This window comes from Cervus canadensis, chromosome 22 (genome assembly GCF_019320065.1).
Source record: "Cervus canadensis isolate Bull #8, Minnesota chromosome 22, ASM1932006v1, whole genome shotgun sequence".
Classification (NCBI taxonomy): domain Eukaryota; kingdom Metazoa; phylum Chordata; class Mammalia; order Artiodactyla; family Cervidae; genus Cervus; species Cervus canadensis.
The window spans coordinates 14,120,940-14,146,212 of record NC_057407.1 but is presented as its reverse complement, the minus strand read 5'-3'; the positions used below and the strand labels follow the sequence as shown (position 1 = coordinate 14,146,212).

The 25,273-nt window shown below is 41.8% G+C and overlaps 1 protein-coding gene across 4 annotated transcripts in view; it reads right to left on the bottom strand.

The window, feature by feature from the left end:
• CACNA2D3 (calcium voltage-gated channel auxiliary subunit alpha2delta 3) overlaps window positions 1–25,273 on the bottom strand; it is an 853,893-nt gene that overhangs the window by 407,716 nt on the left and 420,904 nt on the right. For all 4 annotated transcript variants that reach the window (XR_006264409.1, XM_043442153.1, XM_043442156.1 and 1 more), the window contains exons 6-8: window positions 17,844–17,975; window positions 12,077–12,137; window positions 11,832–11,982 (exon numbers count right to left, since the gene is read on the bottom strand). Coding sequence is in view for 3 of the 4 variants with exons in the window: in XM_043442153.1 (XP_043298088.1) it covers window positions 11,832–11,982; window positions 12,077–12,137; window positions 17,844–17,975 (344 nt within the window). In the remaining variant the exon portion in view is untranslated. The remainder of the gene's footprint in view (window positions 1–11,831; window positions 11,983–12,076; window positions 12,138–17,843; window positions 17,976–25,273) is intronic.

Here is a 25,273-nt window from a genome sequence, read left to right as displayed (position 1 = left end):
GGGCTTGGCAGGGCTCTGGACACTTGGGCCCATTAACCTTTCTATCACCTTCACCTATTAGCCCTCCCCATCAGCTCAGCACTGGTCAGCCCTAATTCCCTTCCTGTCCTCTGAGATGACCCATCTTTACCTTCATACCTTCCACCACTGGGCCTCCTGCCTGAAGTTCTCTTTTGGCATCTCCCAAATGGTGCCTATTCATCCTCTGGGCCACCTCACTCTTACTTCCTCTGGGAAGTGGCCTCTGTTGACTGATCGGGTCTAAGGTGATGCTATGTCCATTCCTAAAGCTTAATTCCTTTTATTTTTGAAGCATAATTATTCTTAGTCAATCACAGGTATTTGGTCCCCCCCTGTTGGATACAGGACTTCATAACATGTCTTGCAACTGGGAGTGGCCAAGTAATCCGTTCCTAGCCAATAAAACACAAGAGGTAAGTTTTCTGGGCAGTTTCCATAAACTGTTTGTCTTTCCATTAAAGGAAAACTCAGAATTCTATATCCACTGCTTTCTTTCCCTCTTGGGATGCTACTGTGGAGCTGCAGCAGCTATTTTGCAACCATGAGGTTGCAAAAGTTGACAAGGTTAAAAATGGACAGCAAGGCCCAAGGAAGACAAAGCAGGAAGATAGATCCAGTGTGGGTCCTTGTTGACACTGTTGAACCACTGTACCAAACTGCAGTTGCCCTCCTTGAGGCCTTTTCCATGAGGTTATGAGATGTCTATATAATGAAGCAACTTTCATTCATTCATTTCATTGTTCCATAACTTACAGCCCAAAACTTTTCAACTGTATTTTCCAGGTAAACTTAAAAACTTTAAGTATATTTTGCCTGAAACACATTCACAATATTGATTTCTTAGTGTTACATAATCTGAGGCATGAATCAGAACTCTTGTGTCCAAGTCCTGACTCAATTATACACTACCTGTGTGGTCTTGGGGAAATCACTAAACATCTCTGATCCCAGAGTCTTATGTATAACGTGCTAATTCACCTTCTGTTAACCCTCCACAGGCCCCTGTGAAGATCCAACAAGGCAAAATACCTGAAATTGCTTTGGTATGTAAAGGTCTGTATATGTGGGGGGCCGCAGTGGGGGCTTACAAGTAAAGAAGACCAAGAAGTTCTTGCCCTCATCAAGGAAGAACATGTATGGTAATCAAATCCATGCTCACTGTCACTGTACAAGTCGTGGCCACAATGGAGGAATCTGCTCTTCTGAACCCCCGCCAGCTTGTTAGTGGCATCATCCAAGCTTGCAGTTAACTAATTTCCCTTGACTGCATCAGGACAAAACTATGCTGAGCAATCTGGATTGTATCACCAGAGGGAGCTGGGCTCAGCTGTCCATGTGAGGGAACAGCACACACCAGGCGGCTGTGCCAAAGAGGCCCATGGGCTGTGCATGCTCACCGTGCTACCCAGCGCTCCTCCAGACAGGACAAGAGTGCCCTGTGTGCAGAGCGGCTCCCAGGCTCCCAGCAGCTCTCCACTTGGAAAACTTTCCATCTCTGCATTTTAATGGATGTCCCCTATATTTCTACTCTGTGATACAGTGATGTTAGATGGCTGAGTCAATTTACGATAAAGATCTGGTCACATCCACTCCTAAGATACAAAGGCTTCCTTCAGTTCTCCTTCATCTCTACTTAAACAATTAGATATCAATGGTCTTACAGAAAAGGATGCAATGCACATAATCATTGCCTGCGTGCATACTAAGGCGTTTCATTTGTGTCTGACTCTATGTGACCCCATGGACTATAGCCCTCCAGGCTCCTCTGTTCATGGGATTCTCCAGGTAAGAATACTGGAGTGGGTTGCTATGCCCTCCTCCAGAGGATCTTCCCAACCCAGAGATTGAACCTGCGTTTTCTGTGACTCCTGCATTGCAGGCAGATCCTTTACCACTGAGCCACTGAATAAGCCCACATAATCATTAGCCAGAGCAATAATGTTCTGTCATTTGCTCTGGCTCCCTCCCATGACTAGGAGTGAACTCTAGGGAGGCACTCAACGACGTCCCTCTCTCCTCAAACTTTTTAGTCTTTCCTGCAAGTTTCTGGAAAATGGAAGGAGTCTCTTAGCAGGATAAGAGAGAGTCAAGGCAGCCCTAGAGATTGTCCACCCAGCCCACTAATCACATGGTGAGAAGACAGACAAAGAACTTTCACTCTTTAAAGAACTTAGAATCTGTCGCACAGACTCAAGATATCAGTCGCCGTCAGCTTCCTTCTTCCTTTTGCCTGTCTGGTTGGCTCTTCTCTGACTGACACAGGGTAGAGTGCAGAGCTAAAGCAACTGGGGCAAACAGGGTGGGTTCAAATCTGGGCTCAGACACACCCTGGCTAGGTGATCTTGGCTAAAGCATCTCTGCTTTTTTAGAGTCAGTGTTCATATTAGGGGAATGGGGATTGTTAACAACATCTCTCATGAACTTACTGTGAGGATGAAATGAGATGGTTCAGTGAAGAGTCAACATGGAACCTTCATGTAAGAAAGAGAAAGAAAGTGTGTGGGTGCATGAGACCAAGAAAGAAAGAAAATATTTATGTGACTGTGCTGTGTGCCTCGTAGAAGACTGACAGACAGACTATACAGGAGTTGGTACTTGCTAAGCAGGAACGAGGTGGGGCAATGATCATGACCTACTCTTGGAAACAGGGCTTGCATGCCCCTGCCTTCCCCAGAGAGCACAGACACCGTCTTTGTTGGAAAGAAGCACTGCTCGACTATGCATATGTGACCCTAAACACGTGAGGCAGAATCCACCACACTGTGTGGCTTCACGTTGCCTTACTCCTTGCCAAACTCTGAACCCTCCCAAGAACCTGGGTCTTTGGCAGACAGGGAGCCAAGACAGTGCTGGTGGCCTACTGCCAAATCCCCTCGTAGGAAGGTATCTGCCATGAAATCCTTTGTTCCCTCCTGAATATTAACTAAGCATTTGCCGTGTGTCACAGATATCAAACACTGGCTAAATTTGCCCATGATCATCACTGTGAAGTAATCATGGAAACACTTCCTCTTACCTCTATTAGTAAAAGAACATGCTCAATAATATAGGCTTTTCCTTCTCACAAGAAAAAGTACTTATCTGTGATGTTGTCCTTAAGTAAGTGTTAGTTGCTCAGTCATGTCCGACTCTTTGCGACCCCTGCAAAGAAGCCTGGCAGGCTTCTTTGTCCATGGGATTCTCCAGGCAAGAATACTAGAATGGGTTGCAATTCCCTTATCCAGGGGATTTTCCTGACCCAGGAATCGAACCCAGATCTCCTGCACCACAGGCAGATTCTTTACCATCTGAGCTACCAGGGAAGTGCCCATGGTCCACGAAAAAAAAAGGCGGGGGGCAGGGAGGGTTACTCAAAAGAAACCCATGTTACTCTTTATATGTTAGGCTACAACCCACTACTCTCTCTTCAAGCCAACCACCAAACTCTACACTCTGGCAGAAAGGGATACATCACTATCTGCCTTTTCTTTCCTTTTTACCAATCTCTGGAAGTACTCCCAAATCTCTCATTTTAAGGACATAGCAAAATCCTCAATGGGAATTTTAATGATGATCTAAAAGAGGAAAGCCAAGTTTCATTCAATGAATGGCCAGAACTTCGGGGAGAAGAATCTAAAAACAAAGAATAAATGGGTTGGATTCACCAGCCAAGATTCATGGAAGCTTTAGCATTGGTGTAGAATCGTGTCACATGCTGGCTTGTGTAAATTTCAGCCCAGAGACTGAAGAGCAAAGGGCAGGTTAATGTTGGAAGCTGGAGGTGATCAACGAAAGCAATGCATCTCTCAGGCCTAACAGAACAAGATGATCAGCTGCCTATAAAAGAGACTGAGGAAAGACCTCATGAAGAAGGGAAAGACTTTAGGGAACATTTGGACATGTCACCCTGCAGCTCAGACTTCTTCCATGTCTTCAGGGGATGTGCTAGTTCCTTTACTTGGCTGAACAAACAGATTGATCTGGACCGACCCTCTCAACCCAGTACCATTCTTTTCTGCGTCACCTCCACTCACCTGTTCTCACTGCTTCCCACATTCACCCCCCAGTCCACTACATCCAGTCACTGAACTCCTTTCAGTCAAGCCAGCCAAGTCTACACTTCCTGAGGGTGGGAGAAGATTTATTACAATCTGAAAACAGCATTTTCCTCCTCAGTTGTTTGCTATTTTTCCTGCCCTACCTCACTGCATACCCTTGGTTAATACCTATCTGTCTTAAAGTGTTCACTTCATCATCACTTATTCCAAGAAGCCACCGCTGAGTCGCTAGCTGACTGCTCTCTCAGCCTCCCCACTATCCTGCCCCTCTCTGAGACTGCTCTGTCTACACTCAACTGCGAGCACCTTCTTTCTTCCTGGTTGCATCCATACCCAACACATACAAACCCAAAATCTTGACGCTCATGTGGGAAGAAAACCTGTCTTCCTTACCTACCAAAGCAGCCCCAGTACTTAACTCATAGCACTCAACAGCATTTGCTAAATAAATAAATAACCAGAACAAAGAAATGAAAGGCAAAATTAAAGATTCCTGATGGAAAAGATTAGAAACAAAGCCTAAAGAAGAAAAAAACTTGACACAAAGACAAAAAAATAAATTAAATAATATGATGAGAATCTCTAGCCTCTTCAAAAAACAGACAATAAAAATGCAAAGGAAGTAAATCGGTACATTTTAGAGAATCCTAAGTGGCACAAAACAAAAACCAAAAAAGCATAGAGTTAAAATACTGGCATGATTATACAATGCAAGAAAGTGATGCAGAACTGCTGGAACTCTATTAAATACTTTTATGGCTTTATTGATGCACTTTTGATTAAATAACCTTTAGAATGAAAATGTGTAGAGATTATGTAATGAAGCAGATGAACCCACAATATTTTCACCAACGCAAGGCATCCCAGGGATCTTTTGCATTACAAAAGCTTCTTGTGTAATCTGAAACACAACTGGACATAATTAGCAATACAGAACAAATGAGCGCCGAAAGAAAATACCATCCTTATACTTTTAATACGGAATGGATTACTTTAAAAAGCAAATCCACAGCAGGCAAAGCACAGGAGAAACAGCTCTGAAGAAAATCTGCAAATTAAAACCAGGGCACCAGAAAGTTCTGAATTGAACTAACAAATGACGCTCTTCTCTATTCAACTCTGCACAAACCGGCCTACAGGAGGCATTTAAATTGATTTAACAATATCAGCCCAGTTAATACTGTGTTCATTTAATGCATGGCTTAGGCTTCTGTAAAATCATTTTTCAAATTTCAGCATGGAACAGAATTAGCACTCTCATTTTTATGATAATATTGTTAATTTAATGCATGGCTTGGAGTTAGACTTCAAAGTGAATCAGAAAACTATGGCTTTTCTCTTGTCAGAAACATCTCTTTTCATGCACCAGTGGTTTGACCTTAAATTTTAACTTCAACTGCACAAAATCACTCTCATATTTCAACAATTTTTTCATAATTTAATCATTTAGTTCATTGATCCTAGAAGGATTTTGCAATATCCTGCTCAGGAAAACTAAAACAAGTTTTAGCATTATCTTTTCATTTTTATTCTCTGGAAAGATCTGGAAAGAAATTTTCAGTATAACATATAAGATGCACTTAGCAATGAAGGTAATACAAACATGAAAATATAAAATGGCTGGAATGGGCAAGGAAAATCTTTTCCACTATTTAAATTCCCTTCCTCCCTTCCCCATTATGGCACTGAAAATCAAATGGCAAGGATAAATTAGAATTGAACAAAAAGTCTATAAAGTACAAAACCTTCCAACATTATTAAGATTGTATTTTTTTACTTTCTCCCCAGAGGTTTGTGACATTGTACAGGAGACAAGGATCAAGACCACCCTCAAGGAAAAGAAATGCAAAAAGGCAAAATGGTTGTCTGAGGAGGGCTTATAAATAGCTATAAATAAAAGAGAAGTGAAAAGCAAAGGAGAAAAGGAAAGATATACCCATTTCAATGCAGAGTTTCAAAGAATACCAAGGAGAGATAAGAAAGCCTTCCTCAGTGATCAATGCAAAGAAATAGAGGAAAACAGTAGAAAGGGAAAGTCTAGAGATGTCTTCAGGAAAATTAGAGATACCAAGGGAACATTGCATGAAAAGATGGGCACAATAAAGGACAGAAGTGGTATAGACCTAACAGAAGCAGAAGATATTAAGAAGAGGTAGCAAGAATACAGAGAAGAACTATACAAAAAAGATCTTCATGACCCAGATAATCACGATGGTGTGATCACCAACCTAGAGCCACACATTCTGGAATGTGAAGTCAAGTGGGCCTTAGGAAGGATCACTGCGAACAAAGCTAGTGGAGGTGATAGAATTCCAGTTGAGCTATTTCAAATCCTGAAAGATGATGCTGTGAAAGTGCTGCACTCAATATGCCACCAAATTTGGAAAACTCGGCAGTGGCCACAGAACTGGAAAAGGTCAGTTTTCACTCTAATCCCAAAGGAAGGCAATGCCAAAGAATGCCCAAACTACTGCACAATTGCACTCATCTCACATGTTAGTAATGCTCAAAATTCTCCAAGCCAGGCTTCAACAGTTCTACATGAACTGTGAACTTCCAGATGTTCAAGCTGGATTTAGAAAAGGCAGTGGAACAAGAGATCAAATTGCCAACATCTGTTGGATCATTGCAAAAGCAAGAGAGTTCCAGAAAAATATCTACTTCTGCTTTATTGACTATGCCAAAGCCTTTGACTGTGTGGACCACAAAAAACTGTGGCAAATTCTTCAGGAGATGGGCATACCAGACCACTTGACCTGCCTCTTGAGAAATATGTATACAGGGCAGGAAGCAACAGTTAGAACTGGACATGGAACAACAGACTGGTTCCAAATAGGGAAAGGAGCACATCAAAGCTGTATATTGTCACCCTGCTTATTTAACTTATATGCAGAGTACATCATGAGAAATTCTGGGTTTGATGAAGCACAAGCTGGAATCAAGATTGCCGGGAGAAATATCAATAACCTCAGATATGCAGATGACACCATCCTTATGGCAAAAAGCGAAGAACTAAAGAGCCTCCTGATGAAAGTGAAAGAGGAGAGTGAAAAAGTTGGCTTAAAGCTCAACATTCAGAAAACTAAGATCCTGGCATCTGGTCCTATCACTTCATGGCAAATAGATGGGGAAATAGTGGAAACAGTGACAGACTTTATTTTCTTGGGCTCCAAAATCACTGCAGATGGTGACTGCAGCCATGAAATTAAAAGATGCTTGCTCCTTGGAAGAAAAGCTACGACCAACCTAGACAGCATATTAAAAAACAGAGACACTACCTTGCCAACAAAGGTCCATCTAGTCAAGGCTATGGTTTTTCCAGTAGTCATGTATGGATGTGAAAGATGGACTGTGAAGAAAGATGAGCACTGAAGAATTCATGCTTTTGAACTGTGGTGTTGGAGAAGACTCTTGAGAGTCCCTTGGACTGCAAGAAGATCCAACCAGTCCATCCTAAAGGAAATCAGTCCTGAATATTCACAGGAAGGACTGATGCTGAAGCTGAAACTCCAATACTTTGGCCACCTGATGCAAAGAGCTGACTCATTGGAAAAGACCCTGATGCTGGGAGGGATTGGGGACAGGAGGAGAAGGGGACAACAGAGGATGAGATGGCTGGATGGCATCCCTGACTCAACGAACATGAGTTTGAGTAAGCTCCAGGAGCTGGCGATGGACGGGGAGGCCTGGCGTGCTGCAGTCCATGCGGTTGCAAAGAGTCGGACATGACTGATCAACTGAACCGAACTGAACTGAAAACACTGAAAAGTCTTCTCAAACATCTACCCAGCAAGCAAGAGAAAATTGACAGTGTAATGAAGGGTGAAATGATAATGTCCCTTCCTATAAATGGAATCCAGTCAACAAGAACAATGAACTCAAACAGATTTGGAGGGCATCTTGATGGAGTTTCAAATATCACAGCCCCCTATACTCATAAGAGCCTGCAACGGGGTCTTCCTCTAGACAGCCAAGTGACCACTTTAGACAGACAAAGGAAAAACATACAACATACTACTAGAGCAATTCTGCCACTGTAAAAATTGGAAAAAGAGATAGAGGAATAAATCACCACACAATTTGTCAAGGTAAAACTGGTGAAACACATTTAGGGTTGGAAGAGGTGATTTAAGGACATGCAAATGAAGACTTGCCAATTATAAATCTAGTGATTAGGACCCTCAAAATACTGTTGTTATGGACTGAATGTCTGTGTCCTCCACTTAATTCATATGTTGAAGCCCTTTAATCCACAGTGTGATGGTATTAGAAGATAGGACCAGTGGGAGATATTATTATGGCCATATATAATATATAATTACAGTTAGAGGAGGTCAGGAAGGTAGCAATCTTGTGATGTGACTGTGCCCTGATAAGAGGAGATATGAGAAAGCTTGCCCTCTTTCTCTTTCTTTCTGCATAAGCATAGAGAGATAAGGCCACATGCGCAGACCAGAAAGTGGCTATGTGCAAGCAAGAAAGAGAATTTTCATCAGAAACTGTCTTGCCAGACCTTGATTTTAAACTTTCTAGCCTCTGTAACTGGGAGAAAATAAATTAATGTTGTTTGAGCCACTCAATATTTGGTATTTAGTTATGTCAGATGAAGCTGACAATACAGTTTCTAAGTATGTAAATATTATACCCTACTTAGTGGACATTCTGATAATTCCTAACTCTGTGCAGACCCTCCTTCAGTGAAGCAATTTAAGTTGCAGAGTTTATTCAACAGAAGCATACCCAGTCTTACAAAAATACATGCATGAGTCCATGGATTGTAGCACTCTTATGTAGAAAAGAGATTAGTAACTGTATAGTGTCCAACAAAGGGGGACTGGTTAAAAAATGAAGGCAAACTATAGAGGCTGCACCCATGGGGTTGCAGAGAGTTGGACACGACTGAGTGACTTCACTTTCACTTTTCCCTTTCATGCATTGGAGAAGGAAATGGCAACCCACTCCAGTGTTCTTGCCTGGAGAATCCCAGGGACGGGGAAGCCTGGTGGGCTGCCATCTATGGGGTCGCACAGAGTCGAACACGACTGAAGCGGCTTAGCAGCAGCAGCAGCAGCTGCATAGAAGATGGGATTCTCTGTTCTGCAGATACACTTGATACAGTATGAGTATAGAAGCAAGTTGCTGAATATTCTGTAAAATAGGATTCGATTTTTGTGGGAAAAATATGTGTTCATATATACAGAAAAATTTGGAAGAATATGTGCCAAAGGAAAGGGAATGGGAACATTACACAGTTGTTTAAAATTTTTATATATGTTGCCTACATTAAAAGCAATCAGTGTATTAAGAGTTACTACTAATTAGTGGTTCCTTTTATGACCTCAGGCTTTTAAAATAAATTTGAACATATTTGATCCATCCCCTTATCCATTAAGGGAATAGAGTTCATAATTTTACTATAGAATCTTCAAATAAAAAAAGTTCAGAGAATCCTTATAGATGTCAAAATAATTATGCAAATAGTCTTGAAGCTGATCATTTATGTAGAAAACTAATAAACAGATGTACAGTGAGGGTTAATGGGCCCTCTAATGGGTTTCTTTATAAAAGGGACCAATTTGGGGTAAAAAAAATAATTTTTTTCCTTAACTGTTCTATAATAACTGGCATGTCTACTTTTAATTATTTTAATCACCCTCTCTTCATTATTGAGCTGACACTGTTTGTATATCTTAATGAACTTACAGAGATTATTTCAATCGATTGGTTTTGTTAACAGAACAATAAATCCTGACTGATAAAGGATTCACAATGTAATTAGTTAGCTCTTCTTATTATGCAAATTTCTGATACTTCTGTAATGAGTAATTAAAGATTAATAAGAAAGATAGTCTGAAATTAGCTGCTTCTTATCTGTAAATGCTTCAGGATGTGTGAGGATCAGGCCACGTCTGCATATTAACAATGAGACTGGTAACCAAAGTAACTTTTCTTGATTTGGAACCCCAAAGTTCCATCTAAAAAATCTTCAAAGAGCTGTTCCTGAGGCCACACAGTTTCACAGTAAGACGGCTGAGTGGTTCAACAACACTGTCTTCATTTCTGCTCAGGAAAGAGGATGTGGGGAACCTGGGCAGTTTCTGAGTCTTCACTGTGTCATCTCCTGGTACCTCTGTCTCCATGTCAAGCAATACAGAACTGGGGTGAAGATCCAATGACATCATCTACATGGGGACACTTAGCAGTGGTACTCCATGGAAAGAAAATGCTGATATAACTCATTCAATAAGGATTTAAACTACTATTTGCCAGGTACTGTCCTGGGCACCAGGGACAGTTGAATGAATAAATAAGACTAGCCTCTGGTCCCATGGAATTTATTATTCTCTTTCTTTTCCTTTTCAGGGTTTTTTAAAATCTGAAGCTATTAAATCATGGTGCCCTGTTGTCGTGCCTTTGTGCTCCCAAGTCTCATCAGAAGCAGGCAGGACACTAATCAAGCAATCCCTTCTGCAAGCCCAGAGTCACTCCAACACCTGTGCCTCTGGCCGGCAAATAAGAATGGATGTCATGCCCATGCAGAAGACTGCCCAGAAATAGGGTTCCATGATGACACACTCTGCTCAGAGGCCCAGAGAAGCCATACAGACACAGCAATAGTACTCTTGGGAGCATGCCCTCGCCGCTCACTCTTCAAATAGCAGCCCTTCTTTAATACCCTACCACTGGCTTCCTGTGCACCAGTTCAGGTTATGTTGGCAGGGACCCTGTGGACAATGAGACTGCACCTGCCACAGCTGCAGGTTGAGGTGCAGACTCAAGTGGTTCATCCCAAGACATGCCACTGTGTGTGGCAAAATTAGGATTCAATACTAAGTCCCAACTCTGAAGCCAAGCTCTGTCCCCCTCACCACACTGCCTCCACTGCCTGCTGCATTCACTCCATGTTCCAGAGAGAGGTGATTCAGCAAAGCACAGGTAACCACCGCACAGGAGCACCGAGCTAAGTATTTAAGTAAAAGAATCAGGCTCATGTGGCTATCATCTTTGGAAAAGAGTTGGAGGGAAATAAGGGTGTATATATATGACCATTAAAAAGACTCATACCAGAGCATTGAGGAGAAGAGGAAAAATAACTGGAGATGGACTCCTGAATCAGTGCTCCTGCCCAGGCAGCATGTTCCTAACTGGGCTTGCTTCCCAGATCTCTCAGTTTTCAGCTACCAAGATACAGACACTCTCAATCCCTGCAATTTCACCTGAGAAAATGTCAAAACCACCCCCTACTCCTAGAGCCCCTGTGAGGAATGAGGATAATGCAAATATGAAATGTAAGCAAATGGCACACAGTAGGCACTTAATAAGTACCATTTTTGCTTCTGAAGCTAAGATGGAGTACTCTCTGAGCCTTACCCTGCTCTCTGCATTTTTAATATCTTATCATCATGATTGCTATCACTGTCATCACACAAACCTAGCTTAAAATTAATTTCCATATAAGAAAATCTAGTAGTTTAAGGAAAATCTCACTAAGTCTTATTCCCCAAGGTTCTAAAAGGTTTGGTTCCCAAATCTGTTGCTACTCTTCCAGATGACAGTGCCTGAGTGCCAGGTGAGAAAAAATGTGCCCAACTGCTTTCCCAGACCCCAAAACCCTTCCAATATCATGATTCAGTGAACTCACATGGGACTAACGGGCCCTCGTCCTAGGCCATCTAATGTTGTATAACAAAAGCAGTAAGAATGTTAACTGCTTGCTGCTAAAAGATCAAGAGAACTCAAAGTGCAAAGAAAGCACAAAACAGCTGCACTCACAGCAATTATGTTGAAGAAGTCGTCATCCCCCAGCGTATCCAAAATAGACGAGACTGTTTGCTTTGCAATCGTCATGCGGAGCCCTTTCATGCTGCCACTGACATCCACTAAAATGACCACATCTTTTGGAGAAGTCGCTGCCTGGATGTACCTATGTCCAAGGAAAATTAAGCAAAAATGAATTCTGAATCTCTCTGCAAATGTTCTCTTTTAAAAAATAACTAAGAGGCTTGACCATTTCCTACCATTTTCGGTTCCTGCAGTCAAAGGCAATGACTCCGTTCTCATCTGGTTCCCATTTAATCCCTAGAAGAAAAATGGAGTTATGAGAAACCCAGAAACTTCAAATATTTATTCATAGCATTTCAAGGCTGTTCTGCTCTGCTGATTGAATGAACAGGGTGAAAAATCACATGCAAAGACCAACCCTGGGGCTCATCACATGCTCCATCACCAACTCTGGGAAGGTGCTTTAGGGCTGGAACACCATAGCAAACACGGCCTCAGCTCAGCTGCTCCAGGATCTGCTAGGGAGTGGTGACATCTTTAGTAACCTGCTGTCCATCAAGAAAGGACATGACTGCAGCTCCTTCCTAAGGCTAGTTAAAGTTTGCCAAGGCCATTTCTCACTGTTCTACAAGTTGCTGGACGTGGCTGCATCGTTTGTAGATCTCTGGGCAGAGTCATGCCCTGTTCCTGGACCCAGATAGGTAATGTTTAGAGCATGGTGGGGGCGGGGGCATTAGAAGGTATTCAGTACGTCTGTCTGTTCTCTTGTCAGCCCTGTTTTGGCTTGGCCTTCTACACTGAAATGAAATAAAATGGCCCTAATTATGCTGCATAATAAAAGTTGAATTTCAGTCTTTGAAGCCTGGGGGGTTTTCCCCATACATAAAATGGGATCCAACATCCTCAGCCTTGTGGCTTGCAGGCTGGTCAGGATATATCCAAACTTCACATTCTCTATTTAAAACCTAGTTTTTAAGAATAAACTTTAATTTAAAAAGAAAAGTGTTTGTTGCCTAAAAGTAAGATAGAAAATCCTTGTTTTCAACCATCAGTGTTGCTCAGGGATGGAGGATTTTGCAGTTAAGAAAATAAACAAATAAAAATTATTTTCACAGGAGAAAGGCCTGAGACTGTAGCATTGAGATTCTCCTTTCCAATTAATAAGTGCCAGTTCTCTGGACCACATTGGGCTGATAATAGGTATGTGCTTAAGATAACACTGCTAAATCATTTCAGAAATAACTATGAGATAGAAGTTTGTAAAATGAAGAGTCATTTTGTTCTGTTCTCCTTATATCTACATCTCCCTCCCACAAATGGACCTAATTTAAAGATTTTCTATAACAAATCAGAAAATAGAAGTAAGAGAAGCCACTGCCAATTGAAGGTTATTAGGTAATGAAGATAAAATAGAAGTGACATGATAGTGTACACTACAGGAGAAGAATATAGTTTATTTTAAAAACATCTGATACACTGCATTTGTATAAAGCCAAGTATAGCTAGGTTGACAGTCGTGACACATAAAATGAAATTATAACCATAGGGAGGCTAAGTAATACTCCAATGTATAACTCCACCAAGAACTGGCTTGAGTCCAAATAAAGAAAATTATTTTTAACATGTTGACCCATAGTAGACATTCAGTGGACATTCCTTGAATTGAACTGTGGCCAGTGTTCTTAGACCATAACCCTACCTGCTCATCCTCCACCTCACCCTCCTCTGCCACTCTTCCTTCATCACAGCCTCATCACTGTGTCCTCCGCTGGAGAAGAAACATGCAATTCCGTTTTACTGCCCCAGCATTCAGGCCAGGGCCTAGGGGAAAGTAATTAGTGATACTCTATATTCTCCTTTTGGACTGAGATCCTGTCCCAGAAAATGGGCTTGTAATTCCACACAGGTAATGCTGAAACTTGGTGCTTTTCAAAAAGGCTCTAGGGAAGAATCTTTCCTTGCCTCTTCTTAGCTTTTGGCAGATCCCAGTACACTTGGTGTTCCCTGACTTGTAGCTGCATCATTCCAATTTCTTCTTCCGTCTTCACATGGCCGTCTTCTTTCTGTGTCTGTGTGCCCTCCCTCTCTCATAAGGACACTTGCCACATGGGATTTAATGCTTACCCGGTAGGATCACTTCCCAACTATATTAGATCTGCAAAGATCCTATTTCCAAGAAAGGTAACAACTGAGGCTCCAGGGGCACATGAATTTAGAGGGACACTATTTAACCCACTACAGGTAAAACATGTAGGACTTGTAAAATAAACGTGAGGAGTGGCCACAGGGCAAAGAAGATTATCCCAGGCAGAGAGAACCACGTCTGCCAAAGTCTGAGAATAGCATGTAGAGTTCAAGGAGCCGCAGGAAGGCTGGTGTGGCTGTGCAGAGAGGTGTCTACACTGAGGAATGGGCTGGGTGACAGTGGGGACCAGGAGGTACAGGCTTTTCCTGGCTAGGAAAGGAGATATGATATTGACATGAGTACCTCAACACAACTCTCCACACAGCTGCCCTGATGTCACAACAAAGATAATATCTTGACTCAAATCAGGGCTAGATGGGCTCTGAAGGATGATCTTACTCACACTTGACCTTTGGGCCCAGATCTTCATTTCATGGCAGGGACTCCAAGGCTCTCAAAGTTTAACAGGTTTTCCTGAGATTTCCAGCCAGGACTACGACTTGATCTCCCAAATTCCATGCCACCATTCTCTACCTTACACAAGCAGTGTAAGGCAGTTCCATGAGAATTTACTGGATGTTAGCAAGAGTTAAGTGAATAAAAGTAAAACTGGTTTCTACACCATGGGAGGAACATCTGAGGGTCTTTAATCTGCTTAAATTCATTTTCAACCTCTGCTGCTGGGACAGCAAGAGGCAGCAGTTACCAAATTAATTTGAATATTGAGCCCTTCTGTTCCCAAGAATCTAATAACAAAATGTTTTAGGAGACAAACTTCAGGAAACCCTGTCCCAGATGGTACTACCTCTCCTAGGATATTTCAACATTTTAGTGTACTTTTTGTACACAGCAGTATTTTTAAAATGTTCAAGTAATCAAATTCTCTTCAGAGAAATAATAGGTGGTTCATCTTACATCTTTGAGATCCAGGGAACTATCACTTAACCAAGAAGCACCCCTAGGAACCACATAATTTCTGGAAGTGTCAATATGCCTATGAGATCCCACCCAGGCTGGCTGGGGCATGCATCTCAAGATAGAAGGAATAGTGCCGTTCAGCAGCAGATTTCACTGCCATGCAGCCTTCTCTCTGCGGCACTCCAGACTTCATGGCCAGCCTCAGTGATGCCTAGCCTACCTTCCTCAGCTTTTATAGGACTATGTCCCTAGAATATTCAGTATATCCATAGGAGAAACTGAAAATAATGTTGAAACCTCTTCGGCAGATTCAATGCTCAAATCTGATTTAATGTTAAAATATTGTGCAATATTCCAATACCCTATTGTTTGTCTCCCAAAGGTATTATAAACTAACATTGGAGGGAAATTAATTTCATCTAACACAACATAGTCTTTCTGCCACATGAAAATGAAGAGTAGGGCAAACAGGGCAGAGCCTAACTCGGGCATCCTCAAAGGTCAGAAGGTTCAATAAATGTGTTCCCTGCTGGAACAGGTTGGAACTGAGTCTCTTTCACTGGTAACCAAAATCTCTGATGAATGCATTTCCCCACAAGAGGGAGCTTCATGGGGGCAGTGACTTTCCCTCCTTAGGTCACCATTTTATCCTCAGGGCCTCACATGGGGCTTAGAACAAAGTAAGAACTCAGGACACACTTTTGTAAGAATGAAGAAACATCCTTTCTGCCTAAGGGCAAGTACATTTACCACTGATTCATTCCATTGTACCACTCTAAACAGGAAAAGAAGCATCCTAAAAAGAAAAAAGGATCTTAGATTTTAAAAGAAAGAAAAAAACATGGATCCTTCATCTAATAATCTTTTTCCGTCCAGGAGACAAGAGGTGTACTCTGTTCAATACCAGGCACAGAGTGAGCCCTGAGATGTATCAGGGTACTGAAGCCCTTTGGAGGACTATGACACATGTTTTTATTCACACAGAAAATATGCAGAAATTCTACAAAGTCAGAATTCTGCCACAAATGTCATAAAAGAACTGTAAGCATTTCTGCATCAATTTTTCTGATTATGACTGATAAAAATCTTGTACACAAATTAATCTCTCCTAGGAACATGAATTTGAGCAAACTCTGGGAGACAGTGGAGAACAGAGGAGCCTGGCATGCTGCAGTCCATGAGGTCATAAAGAGTCGGACGTGACTTAGCCACTGAACAACATTAGATAAACCCTTTATAAGGATTTTCTTTTGTTATGGACTGAATGTTTGTGTCCAGCAACATTCATAGATTGAAGAACCCCTATTTCTGATATTAATAGATAATTGTCTTTGCAAGGCAATTAGGTTTAGATGAAGTCATGAGACTGGAGCCCCCATGATGGGATTAGTGTCCTTCCAGAAAGAGTAAGAAAAACAAGAGCTTCTTCTGTCTCCCATGTTAGGACACAGGGAGAAGCAGCCATCTGTAAACCAGAAAGAGGGGTCTCATCAAGAATTAAATATTCATCTTGGTCTTCCCAGCCTCAAAAACAATGAAAAATAAATGTCTATTGCTTAAATCGTAAACACCTAGTCTGTGGTGTTTTGTTAAGGCGGCCGAAGATGACTAATACATCTCTATTATCAAATTTCAAATTTGAAACTTTCAAATTCAGTTTGAAGACTTCCTGCTGGTGGAGACAATAGATAATCTGTGGTTTCTTCTTATTTACTCCACCTTCATTCAAATGCAGCGTTGTTAAGTTGTTCCTGTGGCTTCCTGATGGATCAGCTCCCCCACCATGCTCTATTTTCACATCTGCATTAAATTTACTCACTGTTGAGTGTATCAGAGCAGATTGCAATTTGGTGACACTGGAACTTTAATAGACCACTGTTTATTATAATGTTATCTTTAAAAGGATGCTTATTGTTTAAATTTCTGTGAGCTCCAGGAGGAACCATGCATGCCCTGCTGAACACAGCTCTTGGGAAATGTTGACTAATCTGGCAAAGCAGGCACTCGGCAGGCAAGTCTCAGGGGACAGATGCTGTGTGCAGGGCAAACAGCTCCTGCAGGCAGAGGCTGGCAGTCTCAGAGACTCAAAGTGAGAAGACATCAGGTGCCTAGTCTTACTTAATGAAAACATAAAAGACTCTACTTAATTGCTCCAAGATTATGCAGGGCATTTTTTTTTTTTTTCCTTCTTTTAGGTTGAGCTTGTTAATTTCTACAGCTGTGATGCTGGCACAATTGCAGCCTCGAGTCCTGTTTCACAACTTGTAAGCAAAATTAAAACTTCCTTTTTTAATTACAATTTAAACCTAGCCAGCATTACATTCCTATTGCAAAGCAGAGGCCTGGGGAGGCCACAGCAGGAACACTTGTTCCAAAGTCATGGTGGATTTTTTGAGGCTGCTCTTGGTGGCACTGACATCAGTAGCGCTTTGGCCATTTCAACCTCTTCCTCTCAGCCTTGGAGTGGGGAAACCTAAGCTCAAATTTTTCCATTTCTTACATTTTTCAGTTGGAATTTAACTCAGCTGATCATGGCTTTCTCCTCTCCCTGGTAATAACAACAACGATAATAGTAATAGCAATAAAAGTAATCTCTTGTGCAGAAAGATTAAGTATGTTATGTTTCACACCCCAATTCCTCACTTTTGGTGGTGAGTCTATGAACTCCTCTATTGAGAAAGATGCTGAAATGACACATAGGTCCTTGTATGGGTGTGCACACATATGCAGATGCCACACTGCATTCCTATCCTGTACTCTGTCAACAGATTTAAAATATTTGAATTTAATTTTTCACTTTCTCCTAAGGGAAGAGAAAAAAACTTTTAACCCTGAACCCTAAAGGAAAACACCACAGAATCAGTAACTTGAATTGTAATTCTCAATGCAGGGATACTCACCTGGATACTGCCTAAAAAAGCCCTTTGCACTTCCAAAGTACTGCCATATGAGACTTGGGTCACGATCAAAGTTATCTACAAAAACTTTGTTTAGGGATTCAGACCAGTAAACTCCATTGACAATTGCTGGATCTGGAGAAAAACAGAGGTGGGAGAGAGAAAGAAGGGAAATGTTATAAACCAAAGTGAAAATGAACCCGGCTGGCATTTCATATAGCTGACAGATATCACCACGGGGGCTATCCGGCAGGAAGATGTGAAGAAAGTTAGACCTCCCAAAATGGTTAGCTCCTAGGGATTGCATACATTAGGGCTTCCCCATCCTGCTTGAGCCCTCCAAGCCACCCAGGAGCCTCTATTTATAACTCCTTACTTGAAAGGCACATCCCGTTTTGGGTAACTTTGAATCTGGCTGAGCAAATAGTTCCTTAGAAAGAAAGAGAGACCTTCTCAGCACTCTGTTCTGCGTTTTGGCTCCTGAGTCAGAACTCAGCATTAAAAACAGGAAAAATGTGTTTTCTGCCACTGCACTCACCTAAGTCAGCACAGTCCTGTTTCAGTTCTCTCCATCTCTAACATTAAAGTTTGTTTCAAAAATAAGCAAATTGGAATTACACAACTAAATCTCTCTACTTCTTCTGTTCAGCAGATTATGAGCTTCGTAAGGGCAGGAATCATCTTGCTTTAGTAGTCTGCTGCACACCTTTGACCAGCACATGGCAGAAACACCAGAAATGTTGGATGGATAAAGAAATGAATGGATGGATGAATAAAACAAAGGTTATTCTCCAATTCCAGACAATTGTCTACTCTTCTGCCCTGTGAATCCATGAGTAAATCTCTTTTCCTCATCCATAGCAGTCCAAAGATAACCCCTTGCCTTTTGTCTACAGATGAGAATTCTGAGTGAAGACAAAGACAGAAAATAAACAAATATTTCTTGTATACTGGTTAAAGATCATCCTCTGATCCCACTGAGGATGCTCTTTAAATGGCCATTTTTCTTTAACCTTAGAAGGTTCTATTTCAAAATGATGAAGCACTCGGCAAAATGTTGTTATAGGGGAATAGATAACTGTCCACTCCCAGTATGATGAGGGTTAGGGTGAGCAATTAAGCCAGTGTGACACAACTAGTGAGCCCATGCTCTAGAGCCTGTGAACCTCAACTACTGAGCCAACTCGCCTAGAGCTGCGCTTCACAGCAAGAGAAGCCCACACACAGTAATGAAGAGCAGCCTCAGCTCATCACAACTAGAGAAAGCCTTTGTGCAGCGAAAAACCCATAACGGCCAAAAAATAAAATAAATAAATCTTTAAAAAAAAACACACACAAACATTGACAAAAAAGGATTAATGGTCACAGGCATTCAGAAAGCCATCAGTGGAAGCCAGCCCATTCCCCTGGAGTCCAGCACCCTCACCAGAATTCCTGTGGGACTGTGAATCACAGCAACCCCACTGTGGCATCCTCATTTCAAAATCTTTCCATACTTCACAGACAGTGGGAAAGGGCACAGATTCCATCAGTCCAGTCAAGTTACACAGCAAGCCAACAAGCAAAGCAACTCTAGAAATGCTTATATAAATGAGGTACACTGCAAGAAAGCTCACTGTTGGTACTGGCGCTCACTACTCCTCCTCCCCAGCTGCCTGCCTTTGCCAGTTGATTCCCTCTAAGAGGTTGAGGAGGAGCCAAAGCTCATGATATGAGTCTGACTCAGTGGACAGACATGGCACCTTGTCTTACTGTCTCACCTCCAGCCTATCTCATTCTTTTAGATCACTTACCCAGATTAAACAGGCCATTGGGATTCTAACTTTCATCTCAAGGGTAAATACTCTAACTCTTGTAGACTATAATAAACCACATCCTAGACTAGGAGAGTGAAAACAATCAACATTTTCCTGCAAAGTAATTTTGAGTTAAGACTTTATCTTCACCATTTTGGAAAATGTGGTGCATTACTGTTCCTGTCCAAGCTTGACAATAATTACTGTGACTCACTCCTTGCTGTGAAAGCCACTTAAATTAATCCACAAAGGTGCAAATACAATAATGACATTGAAAAATCCACAGTTCTTTGTCTCGTCCATCAATGACCTCAATTATAAAAACCTTCCACAAATTAGAAGCAAAAATTCCATTTCAGTAGCTCTCTGTGTTTCAACATGTTAAGGAGTTCACCATCTTCCAGTTAGACAATTTTTTCTTGAGCATGGTTTCTCTGGTGGTGGTAAAAGGCTTCCCGTGTCTCCAGGTAACCCTAGGAACCTAGTAAGATTGCTCCTCCCTCTGGGAACTGTAAGCACCTTCAGAAATGCAAAAAGAATTGTAGTATCTGAGGATCATTTCACCCACTTCATTTGAACACCACAACTTGCACGGAAATTATGCCTCTTTAAGGGGGCTTTGGTTTTCCAAGGGTATGGTGAACAATGGGAGTAGAATCACTAAAAAAATATAGCCTAGTTAGAATAGAGGCTGTGTTACACATGTCTACATGATCAAATATTTGAAATAAGAATTCCTTGGGCTTGTGAAATAATCAGTGTATTGATTTCACAAGCCTGTTTAGCAAGTAATTTTAATAGAAGGGAAAGTCTTGAACTGCTGTCCATTGCTACAGTCATCTAAGAGATGGGAAAAAAAAAAGGTAAACTGTGACATTATTAAATGGAGACTTCATCTAAACATTTAGCTTTTTTTAAAGACAAGTTAAAAATGATTTTCTCAATAGCACTGACTGACAGAAAGTGAAAGAGAAGTAGCTCAAAGTAGCTCAGTCTACACATTGTACCCTGTGTACCCAGGTCCCCAGATCCCTCCACTGTCTACAGAGTAGGCGGGAACACTACATTAGGGTGCAGACTGGCAGCCTATTCAGATGTTCCCTCTCTGGGTGCTGAGCAGAGTTGCTTTCTTATGGCCACCTGTAAAAGTGACAGCATCCTCCTAAGCAAGCAGCTTTACCTTTTCCCTTGTTTGTGCTTTGTTTCAAAATTTGTTAAAAGTTCCCTTTGCTTCAGTTAGGGTTCTTTAGGAGTCTTAGATTAATCTGAGTTTGGGGCTTTACCTTCACCCCTAATCTATAGGGTTTAATGGACTCTATTAACTTCCTATTGCTGCTGAAAGAAAGGACCAGATATTGGGGTGGGGGTAGCAGCAGGGGCTTAAAATAACAGAAATCTATTCCAGAGGTCAAGACTCCAAAATCAAGGTGTCTGCAGGGTTGGTTCCTTCTGGAGGCTTGGCTTCCTTGCCTCCCTCCAGCAACCCTTGACATTTCTTGCCTAATAAATGCATCACTCCAATTTCTGCCTCCATCTTCACTTGGCCTCTGCAGGCCTGTTTCTGTATGAAATCTCTTTTTTCTTTAAGAAAACCAGTCACTGGATTTGGGGTCCACCCTAAAATTCAAGATGATCTCATCTCAAAAGCTTTAGCTTAATTACATCTGCAAAGACCCTATTTCCAAATACGGTCACATTTGCAGGATGTATCAGAAGTTAGGACTTGAACATACAGGCCACCTTTAGAGGCCACTGTTCAATCCAGTGCATGTACTCATACTCTCTTAATTCTCCTATACAACATACCCATATTCCAGGGTTGTTAATGTACAGTTTTTAACATCTGAGTTTGATACGTGCACTCTTTTATCCTAGTGAAGGATGTTTAAAGGGCTTCTCCCTTTTCCTCTTTATGGGAACAATCCAGATTTTCATGTCTGCATTATAATTTTATGCGCTTACGATTCTTCCTGACCTCTTACAATGGGTCCTACCTGTAGTGCACCAAATCGGATTCAAATCATTTCCCTTAATGTTTAGTGTTGTGTCAATGCCCAGGCTCTTAGCTCAATTCAGTGAATTCCACATAACATGTTCATTTTCTCCAATGTTCCTACCCATTCTGCATCAATTTATGATTCATACTGGTCAATATCAACTCCAGGAACAGTAGTTCTACCTCCTGTTTCCTCTACTTTCTGAGAGATTAAAATACTTTTGATGCCAGTCAAAAATTTATCAGACGTTCAGCTTTTAGTAAAACAGACTACTAGCAGATGTTTAGAGAGTAAGAGTCCCACACCACACTGATCAATTTGCAATTTGTATCTGAAAAGCACTCACATATCCCTGGTCTGTCTTTAAAATGTATCATACAACCTATCAAAACTCATATTTGTAGCTTCCTTTTTTATTTTCCCTAAATAACTGCTCTCATAGGTGCTTTCCTCTCAAGCTTGCACATTGCTACATAGAGGTCACCTCATGTTGCAGATGGCTTTCTTTCTGCACACTCCCCTTACACACACACACACACACACACACACATTTCCTTTCAGTTTTAGTTCTGTAAATAAGTAGCCATCACATTTCAGTCCCAAGTTCCATCTTCCTGTGTCCTGAGACGATCAGCCTCAAGTAAATTCATGTATGTACAGCACTTAGCATAACAACTGGCACATATAGAACACTCCATAAATAGTGACCATTATTTTCTCCATGTCTTAGCAAATAAATAAAGTTCTGAGACGACTCCCAACTTTCCTCCCTGTTCTCTGCAGTGGGCCTCTGGGCAGTACTGCAGTACTGGTGCAGGCATTAGCCTGGAACTCAGGCTCTAGAGTTGGAATCTCAGGTTTAAGACCTCACTCAATACTTGTGAGCTAATGGTTTGGATCTGGGACTTAACTTCCCTGAGTCTCGGTGTCTTCATCTCTAGAAAGCAGATGAGAGCAGGCCTCCCTCAAGAATTGGTAATACAAAGTCTCAGCAGCAGGAGGGCTCCAAAACTATCAGTGGGTACAGCTGCAGCTCTGTGGTAAGCCCCTGACACCCCATCCAGGGTAGTCCAGCTGTCCTAGGACCACCCAGGTAAGGTTCGACCTATGTATCTTCCTCCCTTCCTCAAATTATCAGGGCCAGGCACTCTTGATGACTCTTCCATTTGTTCAGTTGATGAATATTTATTGAGCATCTACTATCTCAGGCATTCGGCACTGAAACAGACAGATGATAAAGCTAACATTTCAATCTGATCAGGGGAGACAAGGAAAAAGATAAAAAATTCCAAATAGAAATTGGTGTGATGAAGAAAATTAAAAGGGATGGTAGACTTGAGAGTTACCTTATGTGATTAGTCAGGTGAAGAGGAGTTACTCAAATTGGGTGGTCAAAAATGACCTCTTCAAGGAGACACCTGAATGTTAAGAATGAATCAGATCAAAACCTCATTGGGAGCAAAAGCTCTCCAGGCAAAGGGAATAGCAAGTTCTGATGTTCAGAGCAAGTTCTAATATTCTAATGTTCTATCAAGTTCTGATAGACAGAGAGCCTGATGAACTATGGACGGAGGTTCGTGACACTGTACAGTAGACAGGGATCAAGACCATCCCCATGGAAAAGAAAATCAAAAGGCAAAACGCTTGTCTGAGGAGGCCTTACAAATAGCTGTGAAAAGAAGAGAAGTGAAAAGCAAAGGAGAAAAGGAAAGATATTCCCATTTGAATGCAGAGTTCCAAAGAATAGCAAGGAGAGATAAGAAAGCCTTCCTCGGCGATCAATGCAAAGAAATAGAGGAAAACAATAGAATGGGAAAGACTAGAGATCTCCTCAAGAAAATTAGAGATATCAAGGGAACATTTCACATAAAGATGGGTTCGATAAAGGACAGAAACGGCATGGACCTAACAGAAGCAGAAGATATTAAGAAGAGGTGGCAAGAATACACAGAAGAGCTGTACAAAAGAGATCTTCATGACCCAGATGATCACAATGGTGTGATCACTCACCTATAGCCAGACATTCTGGAATGTGAAGTCAAGTGGGCCTTAGGAAGGATCACTACGAACAAAGCTAGTGGAGGTGATGGAATTCCAGTTGAGCTATTTCAAATCCTGAAAGATGATGCTGTGAAAGTGCTGTACTCAATATGCCAGCAAATTTGGAAAACTCGGCAGTGGCCACAGGACTAGAAAAGGTCAGTTTTCATTCCAATCCCAAAGAAAGGCAATCCCAAAGAGTGCTCAAACTACTGCACAATTGCACTCATCTCACATGCTAGTAAAGTAATGCTCAAAATTCTCCAAGCCAGGCTTCAGCAATATGTGAACCATGAACTTCCAGATGTTCAAGCTGGTTTTAACAAAGGCAGAGGAACCAGAGATCAAATTGCCAACATCCACTGGATCATTGAAAAAGCAAGAGAGTTCTAGAAAAACATCTATTTCTGCTTTATTGACTACGCCAAAGCCTTCAACTGTGTGGATGACAATAAACTGTGGCAAATTCTCAAAGAGATGGGCATACCAGACCACCTGACCTGCCTCTTGAGAAACCTGTATGCAGGTCAGGAAGCAACAGTTAGAACTGGACATGGAACAACAGACTGGTTCCAAATAGGAAAAGGAGTACGTCAAGGCTGTATATTGTCACCCTGCTTATTTAACTTATATGCAGAGTACATCATGAGAAATGCTGGGCTGGAAGAAGCACAAGCTGGAATCAAGATTGCTGGGAGAAATATCAATAACCTCAGATATGTAGATGACACCACCCTTATGGCTGAAAGTGAACAGGAACTAAAAAGCCTCTTGATGAAAGTGGAAGAGGAGAGTGAAAAAGTTGGCTTAAAGCTCAACATTCAGAAAATTAAGATCATGGCATCTGGTCCCATCACCTCATGGGAAATAGATGGGGAGACAGTGGAAACAGTGTCAGACTTTATTTTGGGGGGCTCCAAAATCACTACAGATGGTGATTGCAGTCATGAAATTAAAAGACGCTTACTCCTTGGAAGGAAAGTTATGACCAACCTAGATAGCATATTAAAAAGCAGAGACATTACTTTGCCAACAAAAGTCCATCTAGTCAAGGCTATGGTTTTTCCAGTGGTCATGTATAGGTGTGAGAGTTGGACTGTGAAGAAAGCTGAGCGCTGAAAAATTGATGCTTTTGAACTGTGGTGTTGGAGAAGACTCTTGAGAGTCCCTTGGACTGCAAGGAGATCCAACCAGTCCATCCTAAAGGAGATCAGTCCTGGGTGTTCACTGGAAGGACTGATACTGAAGCTGAAACTCCAGTACTTTGGCCACCTCATACGAAGAGTTGACTCATTGGAAAAGACCCTGATGCTGGGAGGGATTGGGGACAGGAGGAGAAGGGGATGACAGAGGATGAGATGATTGGATGGCATCACCGACTCAATGGACATGGGTTTGAGTGGACTCTGGGAGTTGGTGATGGACAGGGAGGCCTGGCGTACTGCGATTCATGGGGTCACAAAGAGTTGGACACGACTGAGCGACTGAACTGAACTGAATGTTCAGGGCAGAGAAGAAGCCTGTGTCTTGGGGAGCAAAACAATAAAGCTAGGAGTGTTGCTGGAGACTTGTGAGCAAAAACGAGAGTACAGCATGGGAT